The sequence below is a fragment of the Tachyglossus aculeatus genome, chromosome 22, assembly GCF_015852505.1.
Source record: "Tachyglossus aculeatus isolate mTacAcu1 chromosome 22, mTacAcu1.pri, whole genome shotgun sequence".
Lineage (NCBI taxonomy): Eukaryota > Metazoa > Chordata > Mammalia > Monotremata > Tachyglossidae > Tachyglossus > Tachyglossus aculeatus.
In genome coordinates, this window is record NC_052087.1 from 2,854,590 (window position 1) to 2,868,301 (window position 13,712).

General features: G+C 53.5%; 1 protein-coding gene across 1 annotated transcript in view; it reads right to left on the reverse strand.

Annotated features, from left to right (window-relative positions):
* Positions 1 to 12,167, reverse strand: part of IDE (insulin degrading enzyme) — a 118,062-nt gene extending 105,895 nt beyond the window's left edge. Inside the window, exon 1 of the mRNA XM_038764110.1 lies at positions 12,080 to 12,167. Coding sequence (XP_038620038.1) covers positions 12,080 to 12,144 — 65 coding nt within the window. The 5' untranslated portion in view covers positions 12,145 to 12,167. The remainder of the gene's footprint in view (positions 1 to 12,079) is intronic.
* Positions 12,168 to 13,712: the final 1,545 nt, after the last annotated feature.

The following is a 13,712-nucleotide window of genomic DNA, read 5'->3' on the forward strand; positions in this document are numbered from 1 at the left end:
CTTCTCAAAGGATGCCCCATTAACTGAATGGAGAGCAGACGGTATTTATTGAGAACCTACTGTGTGCAGAGTGCCGTACTAAGCGCTTGGAAGGTTACAATACAACAAGACCTGAGTTCTGCCACTTGTCTGCTGTGTGAGCTTGAGCAACTCACTTCACTTCTCTGGGCCTCAGTTCCCTCATCTGCAAAATGGGGATTAAGACTGTGAGCCCCACGTGGGACAGGGCCTGCGTCCAACCGGATGAGAGGAAAACAAAGGAGTCCAAGCTGCCCCGTCTTTCCCTGGCGCAAACGCGACTGGCAGAAACAAGAAGATACGAGTGGTGTTGAAGAAGCCACTGATACTAGCATCAGCTCCTCCGCGCAGGTTCATCTCAGTCCTGAAGTCGCAGCCCCGGGGCTCGTCTGTCATCCGCGATGGAAGATCCCAGCGTGGCCAGCCGCTCCCCAGTATCCCCAGTGTCCGGCCTCGATTTCCCCTAACTGGAGGCCCCCACGGACCTCCCCTTGCATTCCTATTGTCTGTCTCCCCCTCGAGACTGTAAGCTCGTTATGGGCAGGGAATGTGTCTGCTAATTCTACTGGACTGTACTCTCCCGGCCGCTCACTAAAGTGCTCTGCACATAGGACGCGCTTAATAATACCACTGACAGATGGATTGGGTCATCATCATCAATCGTATTTACTGAGCGCTTACTGTGTGCACAGCACTGTACTAAGCGCTTGGGAAGTACAAGTTGGCAACACATAGGGACAGTCCCTACCCAACAGTGGGCTCACAGTCTTGGTACAACGCCTGGCACGTACTAAGCGATGAACAAATACCATTAAAAGAAAAAAACCGGTAGAGGCGTTCCCTGCCCACAAAGAGCTGACAGTCTGGAGATCTGCCATTTATGATTCTTTGCAGTCGCGTCCTCTCTCGGTCTGTTTCTTTCAAGCCGCAGTCTTCCTCTTTGTGGTCACCTGGTTGTCCTTCCCTGAATTTTTTCCAACTCTTCATTCTCCTCCCCTCTATTTTGTTCTCTCTCTCTCTCTCTCCTTACCTCTGACCCCATTCCCTCTCATCCCTTAGAAATAGTTGTTCCCTCCCTCCTCCTCCTCCTCCCCCTTCCCACTATCTTAAATCTCCTTCTCACAGAGGGCTTCTTCCCCTTGCCTTCAAAACCCGCTGCCCTGTTCTCAAAAACCCTCTCTGGATCCTCCAGATAGCACCCCACCGCCTTCGCTTCCTCTCCCCTGCTCTTTCCGATTGCCTGCAATCGGGTTTTGACCCTGTGCACTGACCCGCCAAAGTCACCGCTGACCGCCTTCATACCTCTGCTCCGTCCTAATCCACCTAGACCCCACGGCCATCTTCAACACCACGGACCATCTCCTCCTCCTCCTCTGGCTTTAAGCAGCTCGTAATAATAATAATAATTATAATTATGGTACTTGTTAAGCCCTTTCTATGTCCCCAGCACTGTTCAAAGTGTTGGGGCAGATACAAGTTAACCGGGTTGGACACAGTCCCTGTCGCCCATGGGGCTCACACTCTCAATCCCCATTCTACAGATGAGGTCACTGAGGAGGCCCAGGGAAGTGAAACTGCACTTCACAGCAGAAACGTGGCAGAGCCAGGATTAGAACCCAGGACCTTCTGGCTTTGATGACCCATTGCTCTCCAAGCAACGGCTCAGTCGTTTCATCAGTTGCTCTGGCTGGCTCCTCCCACCCCTCTCGTCCCCCAACCATGGGGTCCCTTGTTTTACAGTGACTCTCCTGGGGCGTTCATCATGCTGGAGCGGATATAGCATCGGCCTAGGAGTCGGAAGGTCATGGGTTCTAAACCCAGCTTCGCCGCTTGTCTGCTGTGTGACCTTGGGCCCGTCGCTTCACTTCTCTGGGCCTCCGTCACCTCATCTGCAAAATGGGGATTGAGACCGTGAGCCCCACGTGGGACAGGGACTGTGTCCAACTTGATTTGCTTGTATCCGACCCGGACTTTAGTACGGTACCCGATATATAGTAAGCGCTTAATAAGTACCATCATTATTATTCTTCACATGGCCACGACTACCATCTCTATATGCAGCTCACTCTAGCCCTCCCCTTTCCCCCACTTCCTCCTCCCAATTTTCCCAGCTCCACTGACAACACCGCTCCCCAAGAAGCAGCCTGTATCCGACCCGGAGTTTAGTACGGTACCTGATATATAGTAAGCGCTTAATAAGAACCATGATTATTATTCTTCACATGGCCACAACTACCATCTTTATGCAGCTCACTCTAGCCCTCCCCTTTCCCCCACTTTCTTCTCCCAATTTTCCCAGCTCCACTGACAACACCGCTCCCCAAGAAGCAGCCTGTATCCGACCCGGAGTTTAGTACGGTACCTGATATATAGTAAGCGCTTAATAAGAACCATGATTATTATTCTTCACATGGCCACAACTACCATCTCTATATGCAGCTCACTCTAGCCCTCCCCTTTCCCCCACTTCCTCCTCCCAATTTTCCCAGCTCCACCGACAACACCGCTTCCCAAGAAGCAGCCTGTATCCGACCCGGAGTTTAGTACGGTACCTGATATATAGTAAGCGCTTAATAAGAACCACGATTATTATTCTTCACATGGCCACAACTACCATCTCTATATGCAGCTCACTCTAGCCCTCCCCTTTCCCCCACTTCCTCCTCCCAATTTTCCCAGCTCCACCGACAACACCGCTTCCCAAGAAGCAGCCTGTATCCGACCCGGAGTTTAGTACGGTACCTGATATATAGTAAGCGCTTAATAAGAACCACGATTATTATTCTTCACATGGCCACAACTACCATCTCTATATGCAGCTCACTCTAGCCCTCCCCTTTCCCCCACTTCCTCCTCCCAATTTTCCCAGCTCCACCGACAACACCGCTTCCCAAGAAGCAGCCTGTATCCGACCCGGAGTTTAGTACGGTACCTGATATATAGTAAGCGCTTAATAAGAACCACGATTATTATTCTTCACATGGCCACAACTACCATCTCTATATGCAGCTCACTCTAGCCCTCCCCTTTCCCCCACTTCCTCCTCCCAATTTTCCCAGCTCCACCGACAACACCGCTTCCCAAGAAGCAGCCTGCATCCGACCCGGAGTTTAGTACGGTACCTGATATATAGTAAGCGCTTAATAAGTACCATCATTATTATTCTTCATATGGCCACAACTACCATCTTTATGCAGCTCACTCTAGCCCTCCCCTATCCCCCACTTCCTCTTCCCAATTTTCCCAGCTCCACTGACAACACCGCTTCCCAAGAAGCAGCTTGTATCCGACCCAGAGTTTAGTACAGTCCTGATATATAGTAAGCACTTAATAGGCACCATCATTATTATTCTTCACATGGCCACAACTACCATCTCTATGCAGCTCACTCTAGCCCTTCCCTTTCCCCCACTTCCTCCTCCCAATTTTCCCAGCTCCACCGACAACACCTCTTCCCGAGAAGCAGCGCGGCCTAATGGATAGAGCGGGAGCCTGGGAGTCGGAGGGACCTGAGTTCCAATCCCGACTCCACCTGCTTGTCTGCTGCGTAACCTTGGGCGAGTCACTTCGCTTCTCTGAGCCTCAGTTTCCTCTTCTGTAAAATAGGGATTAAGACTGTGAGTCCCACGGGGGACAGGGACTGGATTCAACCTGATTAGCTTACATCTACCTCAGCGCTTGGTACAGTGCCTGGCACGGAGTAGGCAATTAATAAATACCATAGGAAAAAAAAAAAACAAAGAAACATTAGCACCATTTCTGTGCCTGAAACTTGTAACCTTGGTAACCTCAACTCCTCACATCACTCTGTTCTCACAAACAATCAACAGTTAAAACCTGGAGATTTTTCCTCAAAAGCATGTTATTATTAAGCATATTATTATATCATAACATTGTGCACCCCAGACCTTGGGAACTCACCCTCCATGCCATTCACTCATTCGTATTTATTGAGCGCTTCCTGTGTGAAGAGCACTGCGCTACGCGCTCGGAAAGTACAACTGGGCCACAGATGCTTCGAGGGATCTGGTAAGCGCTCAATAAATGCGACTGAATGAATGAATGAATGAACCACCAACGCGGGGGGAAGGACCGTCTGTATATCAATCAATCAATCGTATTTATTGAGTGCTTACTGTGGCCCTGGTGGGTCAGTCAGTCGGTCAATCGTATGTATTGAGCGCTTACTGTGTGCGGGGCGCTGTACTCAGCACTTGGGAAGTACAAGTTGGCAACATATAGAGACAGTCCCTACCCAACAGCGGGCTCACAGTCTATATGTTACCAACTTGTACCGTCCAAGCGCTCCGCACACGGTAAGCGCTCAATAAATACGAATGAATGAATGAATGAACCACCAATGCGGGGGGAAGGACCGTCTGTATATCAATCAATCAATCGTATTTATTGAGTGCTTACTGTGTGCAGGGCACTGTACTAAGTGCTTGGGAAGTACAAGTTGGCAACACATAGAGACAGTCCCTACCCAACAACGGGCTCACAGTCTATGTGTTGCCAACTTGAACTGTCCAAGAGCTGAGTACAGCGCTCCGCACACGGTAAGCGCTCAATAAATACGACTGACTGAATGAATGAACCACCAACGCGGGAGGAAGGCCTGTCTCTATATGTTACCAACTCGTACCGTCCAAGCGCTTAGTGCAGCGCTCCGCACACGGTAAGCGCTCAATAAATACGACTGACTGCCTGAATGAATGAACCACCAATGCGGGGGGAAGGACCGTCTGTATATGTGTATGTTACCAACTTGTACCGTCCAAGCGCCGAGTACAGCGCTCCGCACACGGTAATCGCTCAATAAATGCGACTGAATGAATGACTAAATCAATAAATACGACTGACTGAACCACCAACGTCGGGGGAAGGACCGTCTGTATATGTTACCAACTTGTACCGTCCAAGCGCTTAGTGCAGCGCTCCACACACGGTAAGCACTCAATAAATACAACTGACTGACTGAATGAATGAACCACCAACGCGGGGGGAAGGACCGTCTGTGTATGTTACCAACTTGTACCGTTCAAGCGCGTAGTACAGCGCTCCGCACACGGTAAGCGCTCAATAAATACGACTGACTGACTGACTGAATGAATGAACCACCAACGAGGGGGGAAGGACTGTCTGTAGATGTTACCGAGTTGTACCGTCCAAGCGCGTAGTACAGCGCTCCGCACACGGTAAGCGCTCAATAAATATGAATGAATGAATGAACCACCAACGCGGAGGGAAGGACCGTCTGTATATCAATCAATCAATCGTATTTATTGAGGGCTCACTGTGTGCAGGGCACTGTACTAAGCGCTTGGGAAGTACAAGTTGGCAACACATAGAGACAGTCCCTACCCAACAACGGGCTCACAGCCTATATGTTGCCAACTTGTACTGTCCAAGCGCCGAGTACAGTGCTCTGCACACGGTAAGCTCTCAATAAATATGAATGACTGACTGACTGAATGAATGAACCACCAACGCGGGGGGAAGGCCGGTCTCTATACGTTACCAACTCGTACCGTCCAAGCGCTTAGTGCAGCGTTCCGCACACGGTAAGCGCTCAATAAATACGACTGACTGAATGAATGAACCACCAATGCGGGGGAAGGACCGTCTGTATATGTAGATGTTACCAACTTGTACCGTCCAAGCGCTGAGTACAGCGCTCCGCACACGGTAAGCGCTCAATAAATGCAATTGAATGAATGACTGAATCAATAAATATGACTGACTGACTGACTGAATGAATGAACCACCAACGTGGGGGGAAGGACCGTCTGTATATGTTACCAACTCGTACCGTCCAAGCGCTGAGTACAGCGCTCCGCACACGGTAAGCGCTCAATACATACGACTGACTGAATGAATGAATGAACCACCAACGCGGGGGGGAAGGACTGTCTGTATGTTACCAACTGGTACCGTCTGTATATGTTACCAACTCGTACCATCCAAGCGCTGAGTACAGCGCTCCGCACACGGTAAGCGCTCAATACATACGACTGACTGAATGAATGAATGAACCACCAACGCGGCGGGGGGAAGGACCGTCTCTAGATGTTACCAACTTGAACCGTCCAAGCGCCGAGTACAGCGCTCCGCACACGGTAAGCGCTCAATAAATGCGATGACAGAATGAATGAACCACCAACGCGGGGGGAAGGACCGTCTCTAGATGTTACCAACTTGTACCGTCCAAGCGCTGAGTGCAGTGCTCCGCACACGGTAAGTGCTCAATGAATACGACTGAATGAATGAATGAGTGAATGAATGACTGAATGAACCACCAACGCAGGGGGAAGGACCGTCTGTATATCAATCAATCGTATTTATTGAGCGCTTACTGTGTGCAGAACACTGTATTAAGCGCTTGGGAAGTCCAAGTTCGCAACGTATAGAGACGGTCCCTACCCAACAGTGGACTCACAGCCTATATGTTGCCAACATGTACTGTCCAAGCGCTGAGTACAGCGGTCCGCACACGGTAAGCGCTCAATACATACGATTGATTGACTGAATGAATGAACCACTAACGCTGGAGGAAGAACCGTCTCTAGATGTTACCAACTTGGACATCAGCGTGGCTCGGTGGAAAGCGCCCGGGCTTTGGAGTCAGGGGTCAACGGTTCGAATCCCGGCCCTGCCACATGCCTGCTGTGTGACCTTGGGCAAGTCACTTCACGTCTCTGAGCCTCAGTTCCCTCAGCTGTAAAATGGGGATGAAGACTGGGAGCCCCACGTGGGACAACCTGATCACCTTGTATCCCCCTAGCGCTTAGAACAGTGCTTGGCACATAGTAAGCGCTTAACAAATGCCATCATTATTATTATTATTGTACCGTCCAAGTGCTTAGTGCAGCGCTCCGCACACGGTAAGCGCTCAATACATACGACTGACTGACTGAATGAATGAATGAACCACCAACGCGGGGGGAAGGACCATCTGTAGATGTTACCAACTTGTACCGTCCAAGCGCTTAGTGCAGCGCTCCGCACACAGTAAGCGCTCAATGAATGCGATTGAATGAATGACTGAATCAATAAATACAATTGACTGACTGAACGAATGAACCACCAACGCGGGGGGAAGGACCGTCTGTAGATGTTACCAACTTGTACCGTCCAAGCGCTTAGTGCAGCGCTCCGCACACGGTAAGCGCTCAATAAATACGATGGACTGACTGACTGAATGAATGAATGAACCACCAACGCGGGGGGAAGGACCGTCTCTAGATGTTACCAACTTGTACTGTCCAAGCGCTTACTGCAGCGCTCCGCACACGGTAAGCGCTCAATATATGCGATTGATTGAATGAATGAATGAATGAATGAACCACCAACGAGGGGGGAAGGACCGTCTGTAGATGTTACCGAGTTGTACCGTCCAAGCGCGTAGTACAGCGCTCTGCACATGGTAAGCGCTCAATAAATACGAATGAATGAATGAACCACCAACGCGGGGGGAAGGACCGTCTGTATATCAATCAATCAATCGTATTTATTGAGCGCTTACTGTGTGCAGGGCACTGTACTAAGTGCTTGGGAAGTCCAAGTTGGCAACATATAGACACGGTCCCTACCCGACAGCGGGCTCACAGTCTATATGTTGCCAACATGTACTGTCCAAGCGCTGAGTACAGCGCTCCGCACACGGTAAGTGCTCAATACATACGATGGACTGAATGAATGAATGAATGAACCACCAACGCAGGGGGAAGGACCATCTGTAGATGTTACCAACTTGTACCGTCCAAGCGCTGAGTACAGCGCTCCGCACACGGTAAGCGCTCAATAAATGCGATTGAATGAATGACTGAATTAATAAATACGATTGACTGACTGAATGAATGAATGAACCACCAACGCGGGGGGAAGGACCGTCTGTAGATGTTACCAACTTGTACCGTCCAAGCACTGAGTGCAGCGCTCCGCACACGGTAAGCGCTCAATAAATATGATTGACCAAATGAATGAATGAACCACCAACGCGGGGGGAAGGACCGTCTGTAGATGTTACCAACTTGTACCATCCAAGCACTTAGTGCAGCGGTCCGCACACGGTAAGCGCTCAATAAATACGATGGACTGACTGACTGAATGAACCACCAACGCGGGAGCAAGGACCGTCTGTATATGTTACCAACCTGTACTGTCCAAGCGCTGAGTACAGCACTCCGCACGTGGTAAGCGCTCAATACGACTGAATGAATGAATGAATGAATTAACCACCAACGCGGGGGGAAGGACCGTCTGTACATCAATCAATCAATCAATCGTATTTATTGAGCGCTCACTGTGTGCAGGGCACTGTACTAAGTGCTTGGGAAGTACAAGTTGGCAACATATAGAGACAGTCCCTACCCAACAGTGGGCTCACAGTCTATATGTTACCAACTTGTACCGTCCAAGCACTGAGTACAGTGCTCCGCACACGGTAAGCGCACAATACATACGACTGACTGACTGACAATGAATGAACCACCAACGCGGGGGGAAGGACCGTCTGTAGATGTTACCAACTTGTGCCGTCCAAGTGCTTAGTACAGTGCTCCGCACACGGTAAGCGCTCAATAAATACGATAGACTGACTGACAATGAATGAACCACCAACGCGGGGGGAAGGACCGTCTGTAGATGTTACCAACTTGTACCGTCCAAGCGCTTAGTGCAGCGCTCCGCACACGGTAAGTGCTCAATAAATAAGACTGACTGACTGAATGAATGAACCACCAACGAGGGGGGAAGGACTGTCTGTAGATGTTACCGAGTTGTACCATCCAAGCGCGTAGTACAGCGCTCCGCACACGGTAAGCGCTCAATAAATATGAATGAATGAATGAACCACCAACGCGGAGGGAAGGACCGTCTGTATATCAATCAATCAATCGTATTTATTGAGGGCTCACTGTGTGCAGGGCACTGTACTAAGCGCTTGGGAAGTACAAGTTGGCAACACATAGAGACAGTCCCTACCCAACAACGGGCTCACAGTCTATATGTTGCCAACTTGTACTGTCCAAGCGCCGAGTACAGTGCTCTGCACACGGTAAGCTCTCAATAAATACGAATGACTGACTGACTGAATGAATGAATGAACCACCAACGCGGGGGGAAGGCCGGTCTCTATGTGTTACCAACTCGCACCGTCCAAGCGCTTAGTGCAGCGCTCCGCACACGGTAAGCGCTCAATAAATACGACTGACTGACAATGAATGAACCACCAACGCAGGGGGAAGGACCATCTGTATATGTATATGTTACCAACTTGTACCGTCCAAGCGCTGAGTACAGCGCTCCGCATATGGTAAGCGCTCAATGAATGAGATTGAATGAATGACTGAATCAATAAATACGACTGACTGACTGACTGACTGAACCACCAACGTGGGGGGAAGGACTGTCTGTATATGTTACCAACTTTTACCGTCCAAGCGCTTAGTGCAGTGCTCCACACACGGTGAGCACTCAATAAATACGATTGACCGAATGAATGAATGAATGAACCACCAACGCGGGGGGAAAGGACCGTCTCTAGATGTTACCAACTTGTACCGTCCAAGCGCTTAGTGCAGCGCTCCGCACACGGTAAGCGCTCAATACATACAATGGATTGACTGACTGACAATGAATGAACCACCAACGCGGGGGGAAGGACCGTCTGTATATCAATCAATCGTATTTATTGAGCGCTTACTGTGTGCAGGGCACTGTACTAAGCGCTTGGGAAGAACAAGTTGGCAACCTATAGAGACAGTCCCTACCCAACAGTGGACTCACACAGTCTATATGCTACCAACTTGTACCGTCCAAGCGCTTAGTGCAGCGCTCCGCACACGGTAAGCGCTCAATACAGACGATGGACTGACTGACTGAATGAATGAATGAATGAACCACCAACGCGGGGGGAAGGCCCGTCTGTAGATGTTACCAACTTGTACCGTCCAAGCGCTTAGTGCAGCGCTCCGCACACGGTAAGCGCTCAATAAATGCGATTAAATGAATGACTGAATGAATGAATGAACCCCCAACGCGGGGGGAAGGACCGTCTGTGTATGTTACCAACTTGTACCGTCCAAGCGCTTAGTGCAGCGCTCCGCACACGGTAAGCGCTCAATAAATGCGATTAAATGAATGACTGAATGAATGAATGAACCCCCAACGCGGGGGGAAGGACTGTCTGTAGATGTTACCAACTTGTACCGTCCAAGCGCTTAGTGCAGCGCTCCGCACACAGTAAGCGCTCAATACGAATGAATGAATGAATGAATGAATGAATGAATGAACCCCCAACGCGGGGGGAAGGCCCGTCTGTAGATGCTACCAACTTGTACCGTCCAAGCGCTTAGTGCAGCGCTCCGCACACGGTAAGCGCTCAATACGATTGAATGAATGAATGACTGAATGAATGAATGAATGAACCACCAACGCGGGGGGAAGGCCCGTCTCTAGACGTTACCAACTTGGACATCAGCGTGGCTCGGTGGAAAGCGCCCGGGCTTTGGAGTCGGGGGTCAAGGGTTCGAATCCCGGCCCCGCCACGTGCCTGCTGTGTGACCTTGGGCAAGTCACTTTGCTTCTCCGAGCCTCAGTTCCCTCATCTGTAAAATGGGGATTAAAACTGTGAGCCCCACGTGGGACAACCTGATCACCTTGTATCCCCCTAGCGCTTAGAACGGTGCTTGGCACATAGTAAGCGCTTAACAAATGCCATCATTATTATTATTATTGTACCGTCCAAGCGCTTAGTGCAGCGCTCCGCACACGGTAAGCGCTCAATAAATACGAATGAATGAATAAATGAACCACCAACGCGGGAGCAAGGACCGTCTGCCTATCAATCAACCAATCGTATTTATTGACCGCTTACTGTGTACGGAGTACTGTACTAAGCGCTTGGGAAGTCCAAGTTGGCAACATATAGACACGGTCCCTACCCAACAGTGGACTCACACGGTCTATATGCTACCAACTTGTACCGTCCAAGCGCTTAGTACAGCGCTCCGCACACGGTAAGCGCTCAATACATACGATGGACTGACTGAATGAATGAATGAACCCCCAACGCGGGGGAAGGACCGTCTGTGTATGTTACCAACTTGTACCGTCCAAGCGCTTAGTGCAGCGCTCCGCACACGGTAAGCGCTCAATAAATGCGATTAAATGAATGACTGAATGAATGAATGAACCCCCAACGCGGGGGGAAGGACCGTCTGTGTATGTTACCAACTTGTACCGTCCAAGCGCTTAGTGCAGCGCTCCGCACACGGTAAGCTCTCAATAAATGCGATTAAATGAATGACTGAATGAATGAATGAACCCCCAACGCGGGGGGAAGGACTGTCTGTAGATGTTACCAACTTGTACCGTCCAAGCGCTTAGTGCAGCGCTCCGCACACAGTAAGCGCTCAATACGAATGAATGAATGAATGAATGACTGAATGAATGAACCCCCAACGCGGGGGGAAGGCCCGTCTGTAGATGCTACCAACTGGTACCGTCCAAGCGCTTACTGCAGCGCTCCGCACACGGTAAGCGCTCAATACATACGATGGACTGACTGACTGACTGAATGAACCACCAACGCGGGGGGAAGGCCCGTCTCTAGACGTTACCAACTTGGACATCAGCGTGGCTCGGTGGAAAGCGCCCGGGCTTCGGAGTCGGGGGTCAAGGGTTCGAATCCCGGCCCCGCCACGTGCCTGCTGTGTGACCTTGGGCAAGTCACTTCGCGTCTCCGGGCCTCAGTTCCCTCGGCTGTAAAATGGGGATGAAGACTGGGAGCCCCACGTGGGACAACCGGATCACCTCGTATCCCCTTAGCGCTTAGAACAGTGCTTGGCACATTGTAAGCGCTTAACAAATGCCATCATTATTAGTATTATCGTACCGTCCAAGCGCTGAGCGCAGCGCTCCGCACACGGTAAGCGCTCAACACATACGACGGACTGACTGAGTGAGTGACCCCTCACGGCGGGGGGAGGGGCCGTCTCCGCCCAGGACCGGTTCCCCCCCTCCCTCCCCCCGCCTCCAGGCGGCGCGCCGCGCTTACCGTAGGGTCGGGGTCCGGGGCCCGAGCAGGCAGGGCACCAGCAGGCCCGGCAGGCGCTGCCGCATTCCCCGCGCCGCCGGACCACGGGAACCGCGCGCGCCTGCGCGCTCCCCCCGCCCTCCCACCAGCTCACCGCGCCTGCCCGTCACCGCCGGGCCTCCCTCTACGGGCGCCCCCCGCCCCCCACCAAACCCGGCTCACTGCGCCTGCGCACTGCGACCGCCCGTCACCGCCGGGCCTCACTGCGCCTGCGCACTGCGATCTCCCGTCACTGCCGGGCCTCACTCTACAGGCGACCCCCCCCCCGCCGGCTCACCGCGCCTGCGCACTGCGACCGCCCGTCACCGCCGGGGCTCACTCTACAGACGCCCCCCCCCGCCCCCGCCGGCTCACTGCGCCTGCGCACTGCGATCTCCCGTCACCGCCGGGCCTCACTCTACAGGCGGCCCCCCCCGGCTCAATGCGCCTGCGCACTGTGATCTCCCGTCACCGCCGGGCCTCACTCTACAGGCGACCCCCCCCCGCCGGCTCACTGCGCCTGCGCACTGCGACCGCCCGTCATCTCCGGGCCTCACTGCGCAGGCGGCCCCACCCCCGAGTCACTGCGCCTGCGCACTGCGATCTCTCACTTCCGGGCCTCACTCTACAGGCGGCCCCCAATGCGCCTGCGCACTGTGATCTCCCGTCACCGCCGGGCCTCACTCTACAGGCGACCCCCCCCCCCCCCGCCGGCTCACTGCGCCTGCGCACTGCGACCGCCCGTCACCGCCGGGGCTCACTCTACAGACGCCCCCCCCCGCCCCCGCCGGCTCACTGCGCCTGCGCACTGCGATCTCCCGTCACTGCCGGGCCTCACTCTACAGGCGGCCCCCCCGGCTCAATGCGCCTGCGCACTGTGATTTCCCGTCACCGCCGGGCCTCACTCTACAGGCGGCCCCTCCCGGCTCACTGCGCCTGCGCACTGCGATCTCCCGTCACCGCTGGGCCTCACTCTACGGGCGCCCCCCCCCGCCCCGAACCCGGCTCACTGCGCCTGCGCACTGCGACGGCCCGTCATCTCCGGGCCTCACTGCGCAGGCGGCCCCACCCCCGAGTCACTGCGCCTGCGCACTGCGATCTCCCGTCGCTGCCGGGCCTCACTCTACAGGCGCCCCCCCCCCCCCGGCTCACTGCGCCTGCGCACTGCGATCACCCGTCACCGCCGGGCCTCCCTCTACAGGCGGCCCCACCCCCGAGTCACTGCGCCTGCGCACTGCAGCCGCCCGTCATCGCCGGGCCTCACTCTACAGGCGGCCCCCCCCGGCTCACTGCGCCTGCGCACTGCGATCTCCCGTCACCGCCGGGCCTCACCCTACAGGCGCCCCCCCCCCCCCCCGATCAATGCGCCTGCGCACTGAGACCGCCCGTCGTCGCCGGGCCTCACTGCGCAGGCGGCCCCACCCCTGGCTCACTGCGCCTGCGCAATTGAGCCACCCGTCACCGCCGGGCCTCACTCTGCAGGCGCCCCCCCCCCAACCTCGGCTCACTGCGCCTGCGCACTGCAGCCGCCCGTCACCGCCGGGCTTCACTCTGCAGGCGTCCCCCCACCCCCGGATCACTGCGCCTGCGCACTGCGACCGCCCGTCACCACCGG